Raw genomic sequence first — 25350 nt, 5'->3', positions numbered from 1 at the left:
GGGAACACGAGACAGCACGTAGGCGCACGAACAACAACGTGCTGTCTCGTGTTTCCCTTCTTCGTGTGTTGTTTTATTCGGCGCCGTTCTTGTAATCATGCTTAACCAACTAGCCCACCAACACATGCTCAGTTTGCAACAGTCAACAAAGAGCCCAAAAAGCCAAACAGCATACTTTGATGGAAATTTTATTGTGAATTTACATTTGCCATCATCATGAATGAATAGAAAAAAAAAAACAATGAAATGATGAAAGACCAAAACATTGGAAACGTGTACAACTACAAAAATGCACGGCTGTTAGAAAAGGAAGAGGAGCGAAAGGATGAAAACGGATACTTTGCGAAGCACTCAGACAGGAGGACGCAAGGAGAACAAGGAGCATATTATTGACAGCAATGTTCGTGGGTATGTGCAAAAATAGTCGTCACAGCAAGCAAACCAGCCCCATGCTTTATAAACATTACGGAGGCTTGCAGCTTTCAAGTCGGACAAAAACACTAAGAGAGAGCTTAGGTTCAGCACACTAACCTTTCAGGAAAACAAAATCCAGTGCCTCAACTGCTTTTTCCAGCCTAATCTAAACACATTCTTTCAAGACAGATTACTACAGTTCCGAAAAGCGTGAGGTCACCGAGTTTTCACCGACCAAGAACCAATAATGATTCTGCAAAGTGAAAATGTAATTTCTATAATCATTGCTTACTCAGCTCAGTTGTGAAACTACCCGACACTCAGCCATGGTCTGCTGATGCTGACAAGCCCCAAGTCAATATGAAGGCTTTCTAACAAAACACGCTTCTTCGAGACCCATCCAAACCAGTCTGACTACATGCCATTGCATTTGAAATGACAACTGGCACCCGTGAGCTCGCAGCACAGAGTAGAAAAAAACACAGGCCAACACCATACCACACACGCAACTGCTTGCTAATGCATTCCTTCTGCGCTGGGATCCCCGCTCCATCCCATCAGTCCCACAACACAACAATGTGCAAGCAGAAGTGGCAGTGGATGTAAGCTCCACAGAACACACCAAGGCTTGCTCCTGTACATTCAGTTCAGACAGAGGCAATGCTAAATCCTTAAAAAGGACAGGCAGCCACCACTAATAGAACGGAAGGGGGGGGACCTTTCAAAGAACCCACACAGACAGACTAACACCAGATGACCAAGGAGCATTCGCACTTCACTTGACGAGGCTTCCAGGACTTGAGCTCTGCGCAAAAGCAGCAGCTTGGTCAGCCAAAGCTATTTGCGCAAGAATGCACCAGCCACCCACACTTCTTTCAAATGCAAACACATACACACTGTCCGTGCCCCTCGTCAACCAGCACACAAAAATTAAGAAAGAAAATGGCAGCATGCCATGGGTGTGCCCGGAAAAACAGAGAATAGTACATCTGACATGAGCCAAAATGAGCATGTTGAAGAGCCAATTTGAAATAAAATTGACAAAGGTGCCAAGGAAGCAAATGCGTGTATTTACAGTGCACCGCCACACGGAAACACTTTGTTCTGAGTGGTAGTTTTCTGAAAGGGCACAGTGGAATAAAAAAAAAAGGGGGTGGGGGCTGCAGCTAATGAAAGATTGTAAATGCATTCCCTGTCTTAATGTCATAGAAGCTTCAGCAGGCCCCCAAATTGCTAACCAAGTACAACACTCTTCAAAGACATTTTAAGTTTGAAGCCAAAAAAAAAAAACAAAAAAAAACGTCTTTCCAATCTCCAGATGCCACTGACATGGCAAAATGACATGATCCCAAACGAACAGCAAGAGCTTGCAGCTATGCTACCACCATTTCAATGGACAATACAAATCTACAAGAAAAGACTCCACACAATTTTTGCAAACTACAATCATAATTGAATGAAGAAAATGAACACAGATACCCTATTTTGCCCCAGGGACATGCAAGTTTTAAACGAAGGTATAAAAAGAAAAAAGAGGGAAAGAATGGATAACTCTGATGGGCTCCCTGAAAGTAGCCCTTAGTGCAGGCAGCTGTGATCTACATTTCACAATACTCGCAGTGTCACACCCTTTTCTCTGAAGTACGCAGATTATGGGTAAGACTGGCTACTGCCTCTTCATCCCTTTCAGAATAGAAGCTTGGCCTTGTACACAGCTGCCTGCACTAAGGAAGAACATCCAAAAGAGCATCGTATTAAAACAATTTTGCTTTGAAGAAAAAAATTTTAAAGAGACGAATTCGCATGCTTTGCCAATCGCACCTCCTGCTGCAAAAGCCATACTGCAGGACCTTCGAAGAAAAGAAGAAAATGAACACGACTCGTGGATGAAAAACGGAAACAAGTATAGTAAAAGCAGCTAAAGAAATACACACTAAGTTCAACCCGTGCCAAGCAACAAGTCTGTACAAGCTGGTACGGTAAGGACCACACCTGCTGGTGACATTTGCTGGCAGAAAAACCCCGCATTCACCAACGGCTAATCAAAACTGCAGGCAAGCTGCGGACATCATTGTAAACGATTCCTGCATGAGTGTGGCTATCCAGCAGCCCGTGACAAAATGAAAGGTTTCAGAAAAAAAAAAAAAAGTAGAATGACTGGGTCATCAAATGATCACAAAAGCGCCGCAGCTCCCTTGTCGTTTTGTTCAATGTAATCCCAATGTGGATCCTGTTTGCTGCTAAAGGCGTGCTTGTCACATTCAAAATCAAGCAAGCTGACAGCCAACAAAAGCGGTATCTATGATTGAACAATCAGGGCCAACTCATGCAAGTTGTGCCGTATTCACTCTTTTCAAGGCATAGTGATTCAATGAAACAGTGCCAGCCAGCACGTGCAAGTGGCAACGGCACATGCTGCACGTGCCAACGTACCAGGATATAGAGCTCACCGCCAAGGCGGCACTGCAGGTGCATTCGATGCCACCAAGTCACACCAAGCACATAGGACTTCAAGCCCACGCTTAGCCTTATCTACCAAGCAAGCCCTCTGCATCCATCACACAGGGCGCTGTCGAAAAGTAAACAGCACAAATGGCAAGCAGCTCGCGCACTCATGCACCTCACACGGTGCTTTTTGACATCGCCAGGGGCCAACCTACACCCACAGGAGAAGTTGAGTGAACACGCAACGGGACAAATAAATACGGATGTTGCTTCAGAGCCCAAGAAAGAAGACTGATGGGGGGTGGGGTGCAAGCGCGAAGTGGAAACTATGGAAACCCATTCCACGCGTCGCCAAGGTGGACCTCGCTGAAACGCTGTTATCAAGAAAAAAAGAACCCAAGGAGAAGTGGTGCAATGCCAATGAGCACCAGAAGCTCTCAAAGCCTGCAACAAACAGGCTTCACATTGGGATGATGCGAAGAGAGGTGTGTGTGATCTGAAAGAGGGTGCAGTGCCTGCCAGAGGGACAGCGCACAGCCGTCAACGACAACCGTGCACACTAGGCGGCCACTTCCTCCAGTGGCTTGGTGGCCGGTGGCTTTGCAGCCGGCGGCGCTGCCACACTGTCCCCTGCGACGGCGTTCTCCTTGGCAATTGGTGGCTCGGTGTCCGCTTTTGCATCGGCTGTCGTTGTGGCTGCCTTGCTGCTGCTGCTGCTGCTGTCTGTGGTCGCCTTCTCTTCCTTGTTGTTGACCTCTGGCTCCTCCTTGTGGTCGTCGTCCTCTTCAGAGTCCTCTTGCCGGGCCTTGCCCGCATCCTCGTCGTTGTTCACTTCGTCTTTCTCCTCGTCCTTCTTGCCTTTGCTGTCGGCCGACTGGTCCTCGTTGGTGGCTGCCGTCGAGGCCTCCTCGGCAGAGGCTTCCTCCTCCTCCTCCTCTTCCTCCTCTTCGTCCTCCTCCTTCTTGCTGCGCTTGGAGGCAGCAGCCTTCTTGGCAGCACCGCGGGCTGGCTTGGCAGGGGTCTTCCGTGCGGGCTCCTGCGGCATACGTAAACAACTGTGAGGTCCACATCCAATCTAGCGCCTTTAAGCGTTGTGCAAATGAAAACTGCACAAGACTAGCAAGCTAACACACATGAGGGCACACTTCTGCACGTACGAAATACACGAGGGAGTTTTTCGGATTTGGATTGAATGAAACTCCAGAAATCCGAGAAATAGTGTGGGTCCCAAAAATGCTTTGGGTCACTCTCAGGGCGAACGGGAACACGTTCAAACTGGCATGGATACAGCGTGCGACTTATAACAATCCCCGAAAAATTTTTATCAACTAATACGGCAGCGTCGGCGGCTCTCGCCTGCCACCAAATCTGATCTGATTTTCAAGTAAATAATGTTTACATGAAATGAAAGATGAACAGGTTTTCCTCACGTCATGTAAACGAGAAAAATTTAGTGAAAATCACCACTCTTTTGAATATCACTTGTCTATTTAAAAGCCCGTGCGCCTAAAGCGGTAAGGTCTCGGTTGGCATACCCTAACCCAAGCTGGCTTGACTGATGACAGCAAATTACTAAGCGCAATGAACTGCTTACTGGTGATGTACCAAACATTCAGAATTCTTACTAGAAAGACTCTTAAACACGTAATCATAGACTGGCCTCACTATTAAAAGACGTCGCCTCACGAATCTCTTGCCGAATAAAATTGTTAGAGTCCTTCGTGCACAGCATAGTTCGAGGTATTTATCAGTCCGATCTGCAGCTTTCTCTCTCCTTTTGTCTCACCAGCGCTAGGGCACCTGGAGCTAAGTCACTTACAGAGCCGAATTAGCACGTGTGGTTGTCTTATCATCTCAACAAAAAGAGGGCTCCTCACGATGGTATCCAGTCTATGCAGAATGCCGGTGCGATCTCGAAGGCCATGCTCAGCAGACATAGCTATGCACAACTGGCATGTGGGAAACGGAAGTGCAATGACGAGATACTTATTTGGTCTTTTTGTGATTGCACACATGTGTATTTTTCGTTTATTTATAATTCAAAAACAGCAATTACAGTATTACTGAGAATGCTCTCACCATCACCTGGCGACTATGAGGTGATTGCAAATAACAATGATGGCAGCTAGTTGCTTGTTGCTGTTCCCTCAAGCGGGAACATTCTTCAGAAACAGGCCTTAGCCGTCTGACAGCACGGCACTTTGTGGACTTCATCTCGCTTACAGCAGGCAAAGAATGACCAACAAGGCAACACGTTGTCAGTTGCAAAGGTCTAAGCAACACTGGCAATCCCGTTCGCAATGGAACACACGTGTGGTGTAGGGAGTGTGATGCGTTTGGGACTCATAAGAAAGCAACATTCTATTCATCCATAGCCACTCTTGAAAAACTTGGACATTTCGCATTTGCAAGCCATTCTCCACGAATTTTTCACTCTAAAATCTACCTTAAGCATCGAGCGGTTGCGACGGAACTAATTTCCTAACAAATCTGAAATTTCTTGTCCACATACATGGCTCTTGTTATTTTGTATTTTCAGACACAAGTGGTCAATTTATTACCCCTATGTTATATATATTTCCAATCTGCAGCAAGTTTGGTAATACAAAAAAAAAAGCCAATTTCTGAACCATCTTTTGTCAGCACTTGAAGGGTTGAAGAGAAACACAGTACAACGTCAAAAGCACTTCCTTCATCAGCACTTACTATTTATTGTAGCATTGCTTTCTAGTCACAATGGCACTACAAGTGCCATACGCTGTCATAAATCTCTTTTGTAGCCAAGCCAAACCATGGTTTAACCTGAATGCTTTTACATGCTTCCGCAGACACCAAAGAGAAACGTTAATCATTTTGGACTGGGATGTTAACTACCGACAACATTATCTTCATTTTTTTGCAGTAAAAAAGAAAGCCTATTGTAAGAATGTGAAGGCAAAACTTAAAAAGTATGCTGACTACCAGGGTACCAGTATGACCACCAGGCGACACCACAATTATTATGGCATTTTCCTTTATGTGAACCGTTATGTCAAACATGCTGAGCGGCACATTGCTTTACAGTGCTGTGTATAGACAATTAAAATTAATACACTCAATAAATGATTTTTTGATTGAGGAGGGGACCTATAGAAAGACCCACATAATTCGGCAGTTCATTCAAAAGCATGACTCCAAGGTTTCAAACTCAGCAGCAGTATGCAAACCGTTAAATGGCCGGCACCTCATCAGGTCTGCACAGTGCAAGCAGACAAGCAGTGTGTAAAACCCACTTCAACAATCGCACCTGCAGTGTATTAAACCACTGCACGGCATGAGAACAGATGAAATCTTCAACAAAAGCCTGTGCACCCTTTCTTTCGAGAGAGTTCCGTTTTCCTATAGGAGAATCAAGGTAACGTGCATAAACGCTTTTATCCAAGGTGCACTGTCTACAACGTCACCGACTATGGCTTGCGACTTCGGAAATCATCCGATGCAAAACATGCAAAATCACTACTGGAAGTGCGCCTAGCTGCAACAAAGAAAGAAGAGGGAGCAGAAAACAGAAAATAGGCAGGGTTTGTGATGCACGCGTAACACAGTCCCTCAAATCTGGTGGACAAAAGCAGGGGATTACCCCACCAGCTTCACGGCAAGGCCACAACTAAAGAACACCAGCCATTAAGCTTTGTCTATTTTTACTTCACTGTTACATATTTTGCAATGTGCAACTGCCATAGCAAGGCGTTCGCCACCTCCGAACTCGCAATTGGTGAATGTTGTTGCATGAAGCGGTACGTCCACAGCATCGGTGCATTCAGCAAGAAAGTTTCGTTTTCACTTCATTGAAAAGAACGGGCCTTTGCTGTAGCCTCGCCTCTGCTTCGAGTTTTAGTTGATGTGGCTGCAAAATTTGCTTGTTGTGGAACATACGACCGCTTTCCTCAATGCTGTTAGCAGCTGACAGGTTTGCCAGTCCAGGTTAGTCTGGCGTGGCCCGACTAACCTGGACTGACACGTCTCGATGGCGCGTTTGATTCTAGAAAGCCAATGAGCAAGCCAGTGGTGGCAGGAAATTGAACACAAGGGGCTGCTCTTTCAAATGAGGCCAAGATGACTGTGATCGGAAACATGACGGCAGTTGCACAACGCGAAATAAGGCCCTTTTTGTGCACGTTCACTGCTAAAAATTCAGCTATCCAATACGATACAAATCACTGTTACAACTACAACATTGATCCAAAACGTGAGAAAATTTACAAGATTAGGCATCAGTCACAATATAACATAATAAAATGTTTAAGAGTTTATTTTTTCACAATTTCGGGAAAATCAATTCCTCCGATTTTACTAAACAGGGTACCAATGACTACTGTATGGCTAAAAAAAATACAAATAAGATCAAACTTTTTGTTTCCTACTCTCGAACAAGAGTTGCGAGACTTCAAAAGAAGACACAAAGAAGATGTCCAGAAAAACACTGAATGCAGACCTTCCTGTCCTTCTTTCATTTTTCAACATGAGGGTGCCTGTTATAAGGGGGCAGTTTGTACTGACAATAAAAGCGGAGCAGATACTTAATTATTTCTAATAAAGTGCAGGAGGGTTCTCTCAAAAAAAAAATAAAAATAAAAGCTCCGCTTCACGCTATTTGATGTTTATTGGAAGGCCATTCCCGACTCACCTCACAACCCTCACTACCTCCTGCTGTACTTTTCACAGCCAGCCTGCAGGTCACAACTTGCATTTTACAGAACAGCTGATTGATTCACAGGGCTTAAGGTCTCATAGTGACACGTGGGCTACGAGGGATTGCATAATGGAGTGTCCTCATTTTGTATCATTTGGGAATTTTTATTATGCACCACACGGAAAGCGTCTGATGTGGCCAGGTTATCCCACAACCACCATGCCATCATGGGAAGTCACCAAAGTAGCCCAAATGACACAGGCCAAGGTTACTTGCATTGTTGACAGGAGCTGAGGAGAACCAAATGTAAACAGCAATGTAATGTGCATAAAGCAGGCGGGCTGCGATGCTACCTCCATGGTGTTTATGGATGGACTGTGGAGCATTGAACACGAATGTACTGCTGTACTAAGGCTTGTGACACTCATGTGACTGCTCAATCTCACCAGCCCCGAGATGCTGCCATAAGTGCAAAGACGTGTTTCCTTGCAGCTGTACACTGAGCTTATCATTCTAGCTGACGGCAGTTATCCTTTAGTAAGAAGTGTACTAATGCTTCTTAAGGGGGGTTGAGGGTCATGAAAACTTTCTTATTTTTCAACATATGTTGCTTAAATTTTGTGTGCAGATATATTGTAGAATGCTGATTTCAAATATGTATTAAGCACTATTAGGTTTGGATTCTTCTTTCGCTCCTCCAGCCGTTCTTGGTTCTGACCTAACAGCCGCGCAGACCGAAGCCTTACTGGTGGTCTTGGCAAAGCACAAAGCCTGTTTCGATAGCTGTTCCCGTTTTGAGCCAAACTTCTGCGGCTACACACCGCATCGAAACAGATGGTTGCGCTATAATACGACGACGCCCCTATCGTGTATCGCCGTCCGTACGCAAGATCATTGAACAACAGGTTGCGGACATGCTTGCGCGGAAGATAATACAACCTTCACCTAGCGCATGGGCTTCTCCCGTGGTTCTGGTAAAGAAAAAAGATGGCTCCATTCAATTTTGCGTCAATTATCGAGCACTCGATAAGATCACACGCAAGAACGTATATCCAATACCGCGAATTGACGACGCTTTGGTCACACTACAAGGGGCAGAGTATTTCACCAGCATTGATCTTCGATCAGGATATTGGCAAATTCCGATGAACGAGACTGACAAAGAAAAGATCGCATTCGCTACACCACAACGACTTAATGAATGTAACGTGATGCCTTTTGGCCTTTGTAACGCTCCTGCCACATTTGAGCGCATGATAGACAACGAACTTCGTGGTTTAAAATGGAAGACCTGTTTTTGTTATCTGGACGATACTGTCACCTTTTCATCTGACTTCAGCCAACATCTTCATCAATTAGACAAAGTTCTCAAGTGCCTTGCAAATGCTGGTCTCCAGATCAATACAAACAAATGCAAATTTGCAAGCAAGAGCATAAAAGTATTGGGCCATGTCGTCTCAAAAGATGGCATCCTGCCAGACCCCGAAAAGATTAGTGCTGTTCTTCAGTTTCCTCGCCCCCAGCAACGGAAAGATCTACGCAGTTTCCTCAGCTTGGCGTCATATTTTCATTGATTTATACACAACTTCGTTGCAATAGCAGCTCCTCTACACAAGCTACTGGTTAGCGGTGCCTCTTTCACATGGACTAGCGATTGTGAGTCGGCTTTTCAAGCTCTTAAGCGACAACTTACTCCCGGACCAGTGCTTCCCCACGTCGATAATCGAGCCCCCCCCATACTCCGTACTGACGCAAGCGCACAAGGTATTGGCGCAGTACTTCTGCAACGTAATGCAGCCTCTAAAGAGCAAGTCATAGCATATGCCAGCCGAACACCTTCTCTAGCTGAGCGGAACTACACCATTACAGAGCAAGGGTGCCTTGCTATTGTTTGGTCGATTCAGAAATTTCGCCATTACCTTTACGGCCGCCACTTCACCATCGTCACCGACCATCATGCTCAGTGTTGGCTGTCATCAATGAAAAACATGTCAGGATGCTAAGGATGCTGGATACTCCGTTTGCAGGAATATGACTTTACAATAATGTACAAGTCTAGAAAAAGTCATCATGATGCAGACGCATTGTCTCGCTGCCCACTGTCACTCTCTCCCGGTAACGTGCCGTCGTCTTCCCTACCAAGTCATTCCGATGCTACGCCTGCCTCACACCAGCTCTCGATAACGCCCCTGGACCAAGTTACGCTTTCATCACGGTCTGATTTCGTGTCGCTTCAGCGGGCCGACTACTACTGTCGAGCTCTCATGGATCGCCTTAGTGGGTTCGCCGAACCACTCAACAGCCGCATGCGACGCCAACTTTGACAATTCCGCCTTCACGATGGCGTGCTGCGCCGCTACGTTTTCCACCCAACAGGTCACCGGTGGGTCCCAGTTCTGCCTCGCTGCCTACGCCTGCGAGTATTAGAGGTATCGGCTGGCCACTTAGGCTTCCACAAGACTTACGACCACATCAAGACCCGCTGCTTCTGGCCCGGCCTATCCACAACGGTGGCCAAATACATTTGCCTCTTGTGCGTCATGTCAGCACCGCAAACGCTCGACATCCCCTCCTGCCGGTTTATTACAACCTCTCCCTTGCCCGGATGCACCTTTTGAATTTGTTGGTATTGATTTGTATGGTCCCTTGCCGTTGACACCCTCCAGTCCCCGTTCGATTGTGACCTCGGTCGACCATTTAACAAGATATAACAAGAATAAACAGCGCTGGACAACTTGATCGGTCTCGGTATTATAGTACTTAGATTTAAAATATCGCACTTGGAAGAAAAGATATGACAGAATAGTCCTGATTCTGTCATTTCTTACGGACTTTTGTAGTAATCTCTCATTAAAATAAAGTGTTAACAATATGCATACCTTTTCAAAAGGCCCATTGCACATCCTAAAGCTAAAGGATGTGCAAAGCTAAAGGATAAGCTACCAAAGGTGGGAAGAAATAACAATGTGGCAGTAAGTAGCTTACATTTGATCTAATTGATAATCTATCATAGTTAAGAAAAAACAGAAAGCTTTAGGATGTAGCTGTAACATTACCAAAAGAAATGATACCTAGTTCACTGAAATCAGTTGATGCAAACATCAAAACTTATGTAAAGCAAAAGCACTTGACAAAAATAAAGTTGAGAAAATTGCATTTAAATTTTTACTGCCACTGTCTCTTTTGTCTATTGAACATATGGAAAACCTATAGCGTCTAGCATGTTGCCCAGGTATTGATGAGCACAAGAACACAAAACTTACTGAAATCAATTGAGGAACCTTCATCGAACCTTTCATAAGGCAAAGGCACTTGAAGAAAAACCGCATCCAGAAAGCCACTTTCAAGTTTTAACTTTCAAGCGTCGCCCCTTCAACAGAGCTGCTGCTCAAACTGAACGCCAGCCTCATGATTGGTTGGTTTTGTATTCATGCAATGCTCTTGAAACAAGAAACTTTCAGGACACATCTAATCTTGTGTGCTGCTTACAAATATGCAATTAAGTTTTTCTAAACTCAATAAAAAAAAGTTGTTACAATTTTTCTTGTGTTAAAACATTTGGCATGTGACTTGCAGAAAATTACTGTAACAGGATAGCTAAAAGCAAGCAGGTACGTCCCTGGATGTTCCAATACTGCAAGTTAGCACTTGGATGTTTGTATCTGTACTATAGGCTAAAGTTATGAAATTCTAAAGTTGCATGCAGCTTTACAAATGGGAATTCTTTTTGGTGATTTCTACAGGATTTCAAAATATTTCAGTGTCCTAAGACACTATATCATAGCTTTTGTGCACTTTCTGACTCACCTGCATTCAGGTAAAAAAAGAATGACGATAATTGAATGAATAGAAGGGACAGAGTTCTGATCCCAAAATTTGACTTTAAAATGCAAAGTTCTTTTGTTGATGTAGAGTGCACGTATAGGCTCCTAACAGAATCTGGAATGCACGAGCACGAACCCATGTACGTGCGAGAGGCACGTGAATAGGCATCGGTCTGCGCTCTCCAAAGTAAACCTACACGCAGGGATAGAGTGCAATGGTTAGCTTCCCCGGCTGTGTTATTGCCGATACGATACCACATGAGACTGCATGACTCAGCGACTCATCTCCGGCCCGATCTTGTCGGTTTGTCTGAACCTTATGATAACTGCCCCCTCTTTCTTGCCGTAGAAAGCAGAGACGGCTTGCGCTTCACTTTTCACGGACGCATGCTCAGTTTCAAACTTTTTTTAGTGTGGGTCAATTTGCTGCTTACGTTCATAATACGATGATCAAAGAAACAGTGTATCAGCGGTTTTCGAAGCGACCCACTGCCAGGCCTAGCACAAGCGCCCCTGCTAGGCCTAGTTGCCATAGCAACAGCCAATGAGAAGGCCCCTGTCAGCACATTGGTGCACTGAGCCAATAGAAGGGCAGCGTGTATCGCGAGCTTCATCACACCGGCCCCCCGATTGTTTTACGTTTGCGTTCTTTCTATGCGGCCTTTGTCTGCGAGGATGTGGGGAACTGAAAGGTGGAAATCTCGAGCTTTCGAACGATACCAAGTTGGCGGCACTCAGCGGCGGGAAAGACAAAAGATAGCTTTGTGAACTCTGGTGTTTAGGCACGATTTTGGGGTCGTTTCTCGCCGTCCACACTGACAAAATAATTTTTTTCAGACGCTTAGGGTGCGTTTCAGGGCAAGTCATTTTGATACAGTGTAGATTTGGCATTACAGATGTCGAAACAAGTAGTTCCGAAAAATCAATTCTTTTTCTGCGATTTTCGGTTTTTAAGCCCCCGACCCCCTGAATACAACTAAATGTGTCTATCCCCCCATAACGTGCAAAAACAGACTACACTTACGATTTGGCTGCAGCACTTTACTGAAAGTAGCCTGCTATAAATATTTAGGCTTAACATTAACGAGTGACTTAACGTGGAACTTGCACATAAATACCATCTGCTCTGCTGCTTTCCGGAAACTATGCCTTCTACACCACAAACTCGTGACTGCCCCACCTAGTGTTAAATTACTCTCTTACTTTTCCTTAATTAGGCCAAAACTTGAGTATGCTTCCACAGTTTGGGGCCCTCACACAAAAAGTAACATTAAGAACCTAGAAAGAATTCAAAGAAAAGCAGTACAATTTATTACAGTAACTTTATGCCTACTGACTCCCCCACTGCATTACTATCTGAAAATGGCATTGAATTATTACAAATTTGAAGAAAGAAAAGTCGACTAGAGTTCCTTTGAAACTTAATTAATCATAGGCTAGCGTTAGACACCGCAACATACGTATCCCCTTTGATAAGTAGACCCGCTCGACACCACTATCGCCATTCTGTAACGCCAATTTTTGCAGGGACTGACACTTCTCGGTACTCTTTTTTTAGAGCGCAGCTCTTTGGCGTCCGTTCCTGGGTTTCGCGTCGTCGTCGGCGTCGTCGTCGGCGTTGTCGTCGGCCTCGTAACCAGCTCGCCTCCGCCGCCGCGCTCCGCCGCCGCGCTCCGCCGCCGCGCATGCGCCGCTGCTCCGCCGCCGCGCATGCGCGCTGTCGGCTCTCCGGGTGAGGGAGGATGATGGAAGGGAGGAGGAGAGACTGTGGAGGAGGGCTGGCTACACAAATGGCTCTTTGGCGTCCGTTCCTGGGTTTCGCGTTGTCGTCGGCCTCGTAACCAGCTCCGCCCCCCTTTCATCCCCCCAGCGCTAGCAGCGACCGACTGATACCGCTTTCGTGAGTCCGCTACCGCACTCACGAAAGACGTCGTGCACTTCCTGCAACTCGCATTAACCGTCCATCGATCCACACCGATGTTAGTAGTGGGGGACTTTAATGTTGACATAAAGACAAACAGCAATTTCCTAACACTTATGCGGGAGAACATCCCGTTCCTCTCGCTCGTAACGCGTCCCACGGCTGTGACAACCTCGCGAGGCACTTGTATAGATCTCGTCTTTGAGAATCAAGCATTGGTGTACCAAGTCGAACATATATCAGTCTATTTCTCCGACCACAAAGCTTCCTTCATGACTGTCAAGAACTGTTAATGGAGTCTTTGTTAAAGGAATACGTGTGAAAAATAAAAAAAAAATTCTGTGATAGCGCATACATGTGTTGCTCGATTTCTTTGCCTCAATCTATCGAAAAGGTGAAACAGCTTATTTGCTGCGCTCAAATTTCGCATTAGGAAGTAACGTAATCGTCGGTAATTTTTTTTCTTCCACAAACAATAGCTGACTGGAATAAACTAACTGATGCATTTACCAACGTCCTTGGCCTGTATACCATTTGTGTAAATAATGTTATTTCGTGTACAAATTAGAGTTGTATTATAACCAAGTGGTTAAAATTTTCATAATCATCTACCTTATGACCAAAGAATTTGTTTCATCCTGTTCTTCTGTGTAAATAATCTTGTGTGTTCTGCTCACCCTGCTTGGACTTCTTGTCAGCAGTATTTTATAAACAAATGAAATAATTAACGGGCCATGACACGGTCATCCTACTGTTCTCAGTTTGGCATTGCAATTGAGAGTAGATGGCCCAGTATGTTTATGCACAAAAAAAAAAAACAAATAAGAGAACTGGGCTTCAGTGCACATTTCAGCTAGAAATTTCAATGTGAAATCATTGTTTCTGAACCCCCCCCACCCCCACCTACAGCAACCGCCATTTCAACATGGCTTTGCAACGTCAGGAAATGAAGGGCTACTGCTGTGTCATCTGCCTTGAAACAGTTCGAGACCACGTCGGACGTTTTGCTTCGCACGTTTTGGTATCCGGACGGTGGAGTATTAGCGGCAGCATTGAATAGTGCTCGCAATTCGTTCATTCTTGCAATAGAAAGCAGCCACAAACTGCCAGGAAGCACAAGCAAAAAGCAAAACGACACATGGCGGCCATGATGTATTTCTAGCTCCTGCACTGCTTCAGGCACTTGTAGTACACAAAAGCAGGCCCTTCGAGATTGACTTCTGCTCCTGTGGGAGCCACTCATGGGAGCGCCAATTTATTGCATCACCACTCAAGTGTCCGCAGGCCGCTTTACATTTGAAATGCGACAAAAAAAGGAATTTAAATATGAATTTCCTACACTACCAAACGCGCTCAAATTTTGACAGCTAGCTGCGGAATGCGTACGGTTTAACATGCGATGCATAATTTACGCTCAAAAATTTGGTGTCATGCACTCATCCTGCCACCTTCCGATTCCTGCGTTTGTTGTTCACATGGTCCACTGCACATCATACCTCGCATTTAATGTTAGACACTTCTCAGTTGATTAGATCTGCAAGGGCTCTTTTTTTTTGGAAGGGGGGAGGAGACACATTTGCACTGCAGTTGAACACGCATATATCGAACTCAAAGGGGATCGCGAATTAATTCGATATATTAAAAATTCAACATAAAAAAAATCCTGTGACTTTACCTGTGGTGAACGGTGACCTACCAATCGGCGCATTCAAGAATGACAATTCTGCACAGACGACGCAACATAATGCTTTATTTGCGTAAAAAAAAATCGCTTATGTTGGCCTGCTTCTTTGCCGTGGAAATTAAATTAAAGATGCTGACCTTGATCTTATCGTGAGCTGTGGTTGGCTGAGCACAACTTGTGAGAAAGCAATGACAAGAAAAAAAAAAGGCAAAAGGAGGAGGCCGCTGGCGCCTTCGTTCCTGCACTCTTACGTTTTCCAAGCCGATCACTATGGTTACGCGGGGGAAGAATGAGAAACAGAGGGAGAGAGAGAAGAAAAAGAAAAGCTGTTCCGCAAGTCGGAGAACATGCGCAGCGGGAGTACAGTCCGAGCCAACCTTCCTCTCGCTCTTACATTTTCCGAGCGTTTTGGGTTTCGGCGGAGGCGCAGAACTCGTGAGTGCAGCGAGTGCCAAGCTTGCGTGGCGTTCTATATATCCAATGGCGGGTAAAAACACCGTTCCGATATAAACATACAAATTTCTTTACTTTTACACAGAATATTCAAGGGGACAATTTACGAGTTTGACACAGACAATTCGATATATGTGGGTTCGATATATTCGTGTTTGACTGTAATAGCAACCACAGAGCCACAGTCTTGCAAAAAGAAAAAAAAAAATCATCCCATGTGCCCCTGCCAGAGGCAAGACTTACAGCCGCCCTGGTCTGGCGCTGCTGCCGTGCGGGCGGAGCAGCCGGGGTGCCCCGCGTCTGGGAGCGGGTGCGCCTGCGGCCGCTGTCCGGGTCACTGCTGTCCTTGTGGCCGAGTTCCTTGAGCAGGGCCTCGCCCTCCTTGGCGGCCGCCTCCAGGCTGCTCACGCGCCGTCCACCCGCCGACTTGCTCTCGCGCTGGGGACGCGTCTGCATCGTGCACAGGGTTGCGGGCTTGAGCAACTGGCTCGGAAGGCACGCAACGACTACCAGGTCCCAAGTCTGCATATTCACTCATGAGTACTGGGAGTCTCACTCGCCCCACAGGCACGAGATATTGCTGTTAGTGGGCAACCAAGGTGTGAGCAGAGGCGAGAACAAATGCGAGTGGCTGCGTGTACCTATGCGGGCGAGTGCCAGTGAGTATCGAGTGGTGCTGATAAGTGTCAACCTAAGCAACATTCTACGTGAGCAAGTGTTCCACTTATTATCCCCTTGTTCTGCCCACCCGAGAGGATGCTTTCCAAGCAGGGTGGGCCCAAAAGAGTTACGATTTCATATCTGGCATTTTTGCAGAGAATTCACGCATGGAGTGCGCATTGTGTAAACTTGACAAAGCTCACTGAATATTTCAAAATTGTAATTAGGGTCTGTTGATCCAACAAACATCTGCAACCAACCTTCTAGTGAACACAATAAATTGGTACTTTAAAAGTGATCAATAAAGAATAGTATTATTTCATTTAGGCTTTATCAACAACCTAGTTTTGCTCATTTGGAGAAAAAGAATGATCATTACTAGGGAAAGAAACAAGGCAGAAAGAAAAGAAGGGGAAGGCCAAACTTCCATTTAAAAAACCACTGCGCTAAAGCTTCAGCACCAGTAGGTGAATGCGACATCGTAGACGTCAAAGTATCTTTTGTAGGATTTGGGCAGTCGTGGCTGAGAAGTTCTTGAAACTTGCAAGGTTGAGTCTCGTTCCTTCAGTTAAAGGGACATTTGAGCTAGAGTGACAGATTAGGGTTTCTTAATAACAAATTTGTCATTCAAAGCAAGAGTGGAGCTTTTGTAACTGAAAAAAAAAAAATGATGAAAATGAAAACTTAAAGAGTGGTGCCACATATATTTTTTGCACTGCATTGGAAACACCCTCGTACACTTGAATGCAGATCATGCGTGACTACAGCCCACGGAGTAAGACATTTAGGAGGTGAAACTCCCGTCAGCGCGAGCAAGCGCGGGCGACCAGATAAGGTCACAATTGTTGTATGCGCCGACGGGGCCGTATACAGTGGCGGCGCCATGCGGCGCGTCGTAGAAGCCGCAGCGATAAAAAATAATAAAATGCTGCGCTCGGGCAGGCGGCTCTGGCGCACTCTCAACGGCGGTAATTTCTTTCCAGGCTGCCAGCACGATAACGGCTCCGCGGGCTTGTGACCTTTTCTGGTTGCCGGCAACAGCAGAGCTTCCACTCCTAAATGTTTCTTGCTCCGTGCTACGGCCCAACTATACATCTGTTACAATACACAATTAGAACTTTCAGACTGACTCTAACCAAATAAGTGTATTTTGTTAGCCCAACGTTTCGGAGCCCATTCAGCTCCTTCTTCAGGGTGTATTCTTCGGGGGTGGCGGTGCACAGCTCTTTTAAAGGGTCCTTCGTAAGAATACCCCCTGAAGGAGCCGAATGGGCTCCAAAATGTCGGGCTAATAAAATTCCTAATCAATTTCCCAACTAGACAGGTAATTATGTTGAAATGTTTAGCTTCAAGTTGACACACTATTACACAGTCGAATGCTATATGCCAACAAGTTGATCCAGCCAGACGCTATTAGGTTTAAAGGTGGCTTCCAGCTCGCAGATCATGCAACTCCAACCCCACTTATGTGCTAAGCGAGTATAAATGAAGCACATTCAGAACAGGTAGCTGCTCCAACAGTCTTTCCACAAAGATTACCAAACCGGAAACGTGGGGACGCATTCTGCGACGATCACTTTCGGCGATAGTATCGCTGAAGCAATTGTCACAGAATAAACCCCATAGTGTGCAGTGAATTTGTTAAATATGAACTGTAAAGTAAAAAATCCATATTGTACATGAGGGTTTCAATCGCATTCATTATGGAATTTTGAAGCAAGCAGTTTGAATCATTGTGGGATTTGCATAAAACCTTGACACAACAGCCAGATGTTTGACATATCTACAAAAGCTTGCTTTGTTTTACTTGCCAAAAGGGGAGTAGGTTCATCTCTGAAGTTGGCTCACTTTTTAAGCGCTGTTATTCAGATATTTTCATGCATAAATGATACTTCAACATTTATTACAACTCCAGCAGCACAGAAACTTTGTTTACAGTCTCGTGCTCACTGTTGTGTTTCAGTCTACTTAAACTTTTGCTGCGGGTGAGGCTGAGGGAGTGTTTTGCATTCTCCTGTTGTGCATTGTCACAATGCTGTGAAATGTGACCTTGACTGCGCAACACCACAGTTTATGCTGTGTTGCACAAATTCAGGTTGATGCTTTCTGTCTACGCACGAGCTTAACCCAATCTATTCTGTAAGAGCACAGATGAACGTGGTAGGCAAGCTCGCCGCTTCTGCAGTCCTCAGTGTAGCACATGCGAATGATGTGTGATCCGGTGACCGGTCAGCACCAAACTCCCCATCACAGTTTGCCATCCACTGCCATGCCTGCCTTGACGTTTAGGCTTAACCAGCACTGTTTTACCTGGTGTCGGCAACCAAAGTTATGGTTTAGTGTCATGTCGATGCAAATCTATTCACAGCGGCTGTACGACCTGGCCAAGATTGCAGTCCCGAGCCTAGAATAAGAATACAACTGCCGACCGATAAATCGGACACTGATAATCTCATCATGCTCAGTAATTCGGACAGTCTGCAGCACTGCAAATGGCCCCATAGATTTAACCTGTAAACACGACAGATATTTCCAACAGCTGCCAGCTCTACATTTGATTATCTGGACTCCGTCCATGGCTGTAGCAAATGCGAAATCTGCCGCCATTATCTCCTCTGGAAACCTCGACGAGCAATCAAGTATGGCCTTAAAGATTACTCGCTAGATGGTGATCTCCGAGGCATTGCCTTGGCCGATGCTCTACGCTACAGATTTAACTGCAAATGCCAATCTTGGACGCTTTGCCTGCATTGTGAGATCGCATCAACATAGCGATCATCACATCCTATTCCGGCATCCCCGTGCATGGCCCGCTGTTGCCATTCGGATTGTTGAATTTGTCTTCCGGACAGCCTTGCGCCATTATGTGCTTGCTTGCTTAGTCTGCATTCCGGACAACGCTCTGCTGGCTCCAAGAAGTCTTTCTCATGAAGTTATAGACAGGCCGCGTCAAGTGGCACCAACGTACCATTGCCCTGACAGTCTGCCTCTGAATGAGCCTTGAGTCGCAGTTCGAATGAGCTCGACTACACAAGTGAAGAGGCTGAACTGCAGCCTACCACAACGAGCTCAAATGCAGATATCATTGATGACCTCCTAGGCTACGGTATGCCGATTCCTACTGCCATTACATATGAAGACTTTATAGACATCAACAGCACTGTTTTGTCGTGTGCCGAACTGAATGATGCTGAAATAATTGAGCAAGTTCTCCCACCGTCAAACAGTGACACTGACTCGGATGATGATGATGTGCCATGTGCTCTGAAACCTTTACATGTGGATCTGACTCGAGCATTTTCAGTCATTGCATCGACACATCGCAACAACACAAAACTGGCAGAAATTATCGGTCGTCGACTGTATATAAAATAAGCAGTCATCCTGGCAGATTGGTGCCACCCTTCTTGTCACCCGCCATCCCTCACACCATCAAAGCTTTTAAAATGTGACTCTCAGCATCAACGGCGCTAACAATGGGAATGCAGCGATGTTTGTTAGAACAAGTTAGACGCATGGGAAAGCCTGCCTACAAAGTTTCGCATATTGTAAATTTTTATTTATTTATAGATACTGTGTGATCTCAATAATGAGATCATAGTATGGTGGCGCGTGACTTAGTGCATATAACAAACCGAAAAGAAAGGCATACACGAAGAGCAAGCTGGTTAGCAGATTTAAATACACATCAATGTAAACATGCGACGAAACAATGTTATGTGTCTTTGCTCAACTTCATTTGCAGGTTCATTCCCTTCGGTAGTAACCCGTGGGAAATCAGACAATTTAAACCACTTGTTTCTTTTGGTTAAGGGTGTAGTTGTCCAAGAAGGCAATTCCCGTTTTTTTAATGTGTCAATATAGTAATGACCAGTGATCATCGGTGGTTAGAATAACAGGATACTCACTATACTCGCTCACCAACGTTGTCACAGGCTATGTAGTCAATCACACTTGCCGGTGCTCACTGATAGACACCAACGCTCGTTCACGTTCTGTTACGTTTCGCCTATGACGCGCGCTGTAGCCGGCGCGGATTCAACGGACGCCGGGGCTTTGTTCAAAGCGGCGGACATTTTGGCCCGTTCGGAGCGGCCGCGACGCATCCCCGCCGAGTGCGTCCCGCATGTTCAGTGCCACGTGTCTTTGTGTGTGCGTGTGTGTGTGTGTGCCCACGCTTGTCAAAGCGCGGCAGCCGGGGAGAGGAGCTCCCCCAGTGTGAAGCGAGGAGGTCTGACCGGCGCCGGCCCGGCTGATGCGTCACCTCCTTGTCTCTACATGTCTCTCAGTCCGTCCGTAGCCCGCCGTCACGTGGTGTCATCCCGTGACCTTCCTTCTTGCCCGCAGCACCGAGAGTATAAGAGCAGCTGTCCCCGGATGCCAAGAGAGAGGCTCCGATTTCTTCTGTTGAGTAACGTGCTCTCCCGTCTCTCCACTTCGGTCGACCTGACCGCCCGCTCTTTGCGATGCTAGAATAAACAAGTTGTTCTGTTAGCAGTCGACTCATGCTTTGCCGGGACCTTCGGATGCTTCCAGTGTGCCCCAGGCCGCCAGGCCAACGCTACCCTTGGGGCTTGCGACCCATTTGCAACAACGGGCGCCAGCGGTCCGATTGCAATAACGGGTGTCAGCACTGAGGTTCCAACAGCTGGTGGCAGCGCTGAGATTCCAAAAGCCGGTGCCATCGGTGAGGTTCCAACAGCTGGTTGCCAGCGGCGAGATCGCGACAACGGAGGCCAGCAGCGAAGATATGCGGTTGACTGTATGCTGAGCAGCACAGCGAACATCCGGGAGCAGTGCAACGAGCCCTGTGTGATGACTGGTTGCCTGCAGCGGAACGACTGCGTTGAATTCTTGGCTGCGAGGTTTGGTGAGTGCGGGACTTTCTTCTTCTGAGTTTTGCCAGGCTTTTGTTAGTGTCAGAAACAGAGCTGGTAATTGTGGTTGTCGTTGCTGCCGGGTTAGTTTGCGGCAAGACAATAGTAGGCAGTACAGAAAGCAGCATTCAGAGCAGCCAAGGATTTGAAGTCGTTGCGCAAACCGAAATTGTTGGAGCTTGCAAGAGAGTTGGGTTTGGATGTCTCAGACAAACTCAGAAAACCAGAACTGCTAAGGGCTATTCTTGAGTTAGAAGCTGAGGATGACGAGCTGTCGGAATGCCTTGAGACCATTGAGGAGAGGGAGACTGCAAGAAGACAGGAGCGCGAACTTAAAGAGCAAAAAGATGAGCGTGAACGTAAACAACAGATAGAACGAGAGCAACAAGAGAAAGATGAGCGTGAACGTAAAGAACAGATAGAACGAGAGCAACAAGAGAAAGAAAGGGAGCGCGACCACGCTTTGGAAATGAAGCGTCTCGAGGTAGAGATGGAACGCACTCATAATGGAAGTCAGGCACACGGTGCAGGAGAACGAGTATTGTTTAAAATGACTGACCTGATGCGGCCGTTTAAGCTTGGAGAGGACATTGGTTTGTTCCTGGTTAACTTTGAGCGAACGTGCGAGAAGCAGGGGTTCTCTCGGGAAACGTGGCCACAGCGCTTGCTCACTTTGTTACCCGGCGAGGCGGCAGACGTAGTCGCTCGCTTGGAGAGAGAGGAGGCAGAGGATTTCGACAAAGTGAAATCGAGTCTGCTAAAAAAGTACAGGCTGTCAGCGGAGGCGTTCCGTCGGAAGTTTCGGGAAAATGAGAAAGGCAAAAGTGAGTCGTATACAGAGTTTGCCTACAGGCTTATGTCAAACATGCAGGAGTGGCTCAAAGAAGAGAAAGCGTTTGGTGACCACGAGAAAGTTCTGCAGTGTTTCGGGCTAGAACAGTTTTATAGTCGGTTACCTGAGAACGTGCGGTACTGGGTCCTGGATAGGCCAGACGTTAGTACGGTGGCTAGAGCCGCTGAGCTAGCCGAAGAGTTTGTGACGCGTCGGGCTCACGGAGCTAAGGACGGTCAAAAGGGTGAATTTGGCTCCAAGTTTGAGAGGCCGAAGTTCACGCCCATGAGAGCAAAGGGGGACACACGTAGTGCGGATGCGAGTGAAAGCAGTCCGACCGAACGTAAGGAGACGGCGGCAACCGAAGCCGAATGCAGAAAGCGGTTCGAGACGAGGCAAGAGCGCGTTTGTTATACGTGTCAGTAGCCGGGTCACTTTTCGGCGCAGTGTCCAGAAACAAAAACAAAAGTCGTGTTTTTGTCATTATGCAGCACTGACGAGAACATGAAGCTTCTCGAGCCTTACATGCGAGACCTCCTCGTGAACGGGAAAGAGTGCCGAGTGCTTCGCGATTCCGCAGCTACAATGGATGTAGTTCACCCCTCTTACGTAGAACCCGATATGTTCACGGGCGAGTGCGCATGGATCAAGCAAGCTGTGGAAGCTCATAGTGTGTGTCTGCCCGTAGCAAAAGTGCTTATTGAAGGACCTTTCGGAGCACTTGAGACAGAGGCGGCAATGTCATCTATACTGCCACCCCAGTACCCGTACTTATTTTCGAACAGGTCCGATCACCTCCTGCGCGAGAAGGGGCTTTTGTTTGGTGAGGCTAGCGTTCAGGCCTTAACCAGATGGAAGGTTCGGGAGCTCGCTGCCAAGGCGGTAGTTGCGGGGCCGACGTTGTCGAACAATGAAAAAGGGTCAGAGGCGCAGCAAGCTGATATTCAGAGCACGCCCGAACTGAATAAAATTGAGCCTGTAGCGTTAAAGGCACCAGATACTGGAGAGGAAATGCCCGACACGGGAAAGTTAGAAGAGCTATCTGAAGATTTGCTCATCGCGCCTACGTCAAACGGACTTAATAGGTTGCTAAAAGTCAGCCGGTCGGCTTTGATAGCCGAGCAAAAGAAGGATGGCAGCCTAGAAAACATACGCTGCATTGTCAAGGAAGGTATCGCCAAGAAAAATGCTCGCTTTGTGGAAAGAGGTGGGGTCCTGTACCGGAAGTATGTAGACCGCAGGGGAGTGGAGTTCAATCAGCTGATCGTGCCTCAGTGCTACCGTCAGGATCTGTTGCGCTTGTCGCATGGGGGTTCGTGGTCCGGACACCTAGGAGTTGAGAAAACTAAGGACCGTCTCTTGCAAAAGTACTATTGGCCAGGGTGTTTTCGGGACGCAGACCACTTTGTGAAGACATGTGACACCTGTCAGCGGGTGGGCAAACCAGGGGACAAATCGAGGGCGCCGTTGAAGTTGGTACCTATCATTACAGAGCCTTTTAGACGGCTCGTTATTGATACAGTGGGACCTCTGCCGGTAACAGCCACGGGGTACAGACACATTTTGACTGTGATCTGCCCAGCGACAAAGTTCCCTGAATCAGTGCCGCTTAAAGAACTCAGCTCAGTTGAGATAGTCAATGCACTACTGTCCATATTTGCGCGAGTTGGTTTTCCTGCGGAAATCCAATCAGATCAGGGCACAGTGTTTACTAGCGCTTTGACGACAGCCTTTCTCGAAAGGTGTGGGGTAAAGCTGTTACACAGCTCAGTGTACCACCCACAGTCGAATTCCGTTGAGAAGTTCCACTCCGTCATGAAGCACGTGTTGAGAGCATTGTGGTTTGAACAACAAACTGACTGGGAGCTGTTTCTGCCTGGGGTGATGGTTGCATTGAGGACCGCGCCGCATGCGGCTACGGGGTTTTCGCCAGCTGAGCTAATGTACGGTCGCTCGCTGCGATCTCCGCTTCGCATGCTTCGAAACGGATCACTGGCCTCTCCAATGGCTGCAGACCATCTCTTTCACAAATGGCCGCCTCCTGCGCTGGAGCCTCGCTTTGCAACAACATTCCTTTGAGGTGCGTTACAAAAAGGGGAGTCTCAACGGTAACGCCAATGGCTTAAGTCGAAGCCCCTAACGTGGGAATCAGCCTCAAAATTGTTTGTTATTGATGTTTTTCTTCCTGAGGCAGGATTTTTAACGTATTGCTTTTGTGTAGTGTTTCAAAGTGATGATGTGCTTTATAGTGCAATTTTCCGATTTGTGGACGCGTTCTGAGTGCTGCTAGACTACTGTAAGGAACTAGGCAGTAGTATAAAAGGGGAAAGAGCCTGGCATGGTTTAGTGAGGGTTGTGCCGTGCTTGCTGACTGAGCGGCTGAGTTTCGGCGTAGTTCTAACGCTTGCTGGGAACGAGAGAAAAATGAGAACTCTCCCGAAGTCACTTTGCAGTGTCCTGTGTGAACCTGAACGTGAGAACGAGGCCTTCTCGGTGCGCTGCGCTCAAGAAACGCTGAGGGACGACCGACTTCGGTTATGAGCATCATCGAGCGATATCCCTCCGGACAGCGGATGCAGTCCCCTGACCATCGGGATCTCCTTCCCCCGGCGGGGCGGTCTGTTACGTTTCGCCTATGACGCGCGCTGTAGCCGGCGCGGATTCAACAGACGCCGGGGCTTCGTTCAAAGCGGCGGACATTTTGGCCCGTTCGGAGCGGCCGCGACGCATCCCCGCCGAGTGCGTCCCGGCATGTTCAGTGCCACGTGTCTTTGTGTGTGCGTGTGTGTGTGTGTGCCCACGCTTGTCAAAGCGCGGCAGCCGGGGAGAGGAGCTCCCCCAGTGTGAAGCGAGGAGGTCTGACCGGCGCCGGCCCGGCTGATGCATCACCTCCTTGTCTCTACATGTCTCTCAGTCCGTCCGTAGCCCGCCGTCACGTGGTGTCATCCCGTGACCTTCCTTCTTGCCCGCGGCGCCGAGAGTATAAGAGCAGCTGCCCCCGGACGCCAAGAGAGAGGCTCCGATTTCTTCTGTTGAGTAACGTGCTCTCCCGTCTCTCCACTTCGGTCGACCTGACCGCCCGCTCTTTGCGATGCTAGAATAAACAAGTTGTTCTGTTAGCAGTCGACTCATGCTTTGCCGGGACCTTCGGATGCTTCCAGTGTGCCCCAGGCTGCCAGGCCAACGCTACCCTTGGGGCTTGCGACCCATTTGCAACAACGGGCGCCAGCGGTACGATTACAATAACGGGTGTCAGCACTGAGGTTCCAACAGTTCACAAACACTTCCATTCACACTTACCGGCACCTGCTTAAGCTCATACTTGAATATACTCCTATTCACCTACACTCACACATATACAGTCACTCATTTTCATACGTTCACTCAAACTTACCATCACTAAGTTTCATTCATGTACAATGAATGTCAGATTTTTCAGACTCCCTAGAGGCCGCGAAAATGTCCACAAATTAGGCAGTCCGAAAAAAAAAATTAATGCATGTATTTTACCATCTCAAATCGCCACAGCCATCGCCAAAATAGCTCTGAAAGCCTGCAAGCACACTTA

General features: G+C 47.1%; 1 protein-coding gene across 2 annotated transcripts in view; it reads right to left on the bottom strand.

Moving 5' to 3' along the window:
• Positions 1-172: 172 nt before the first annotated feature.
• Positions 173-25350, bottom strand: part of LOC135902687 (nucleolin-like) — a 32077-nt gene continuing 6899 nt past the window's right edge. For both annotated transcript variants that reach the window (XM_065432899.2, XM_065432898.2), the window contains exons 3-4: positions 15657-15863; positions 173-3895 (exon numbers count right to left, since the gene is read on the bottom strand). In XM_065432899.2, the coding sequence (XP_065288971.1) occupies positions 3419-3895; positions 15657-15863 (684 nt within the window). In that variant the 3' untranslated portion in view covers positions 173-3418. The remainder of the gene's footprint in view (positions 3896-15656; positions 15864-25350) is intronic.

This window comes from Dermacentor albipictus, chromosome 2 (genome assembly GCF_038994185.2).
Source record: "Dermacentor albipictus isolate Rhodes 1998 colony chromosome 2, USDA_Dalb.pri_finalv2, whole genome shotgun sequence".
NCBI classification, from domain to species: Eukaryota; Metazoa; Arthropoda; class Arachnida; order Ixodida; family Ixodidae; genus Dermacentor; species Dermacentor albipictus.
This window is presented reverse-complemented; position numbering and strand designations above follow the sequence as displayed.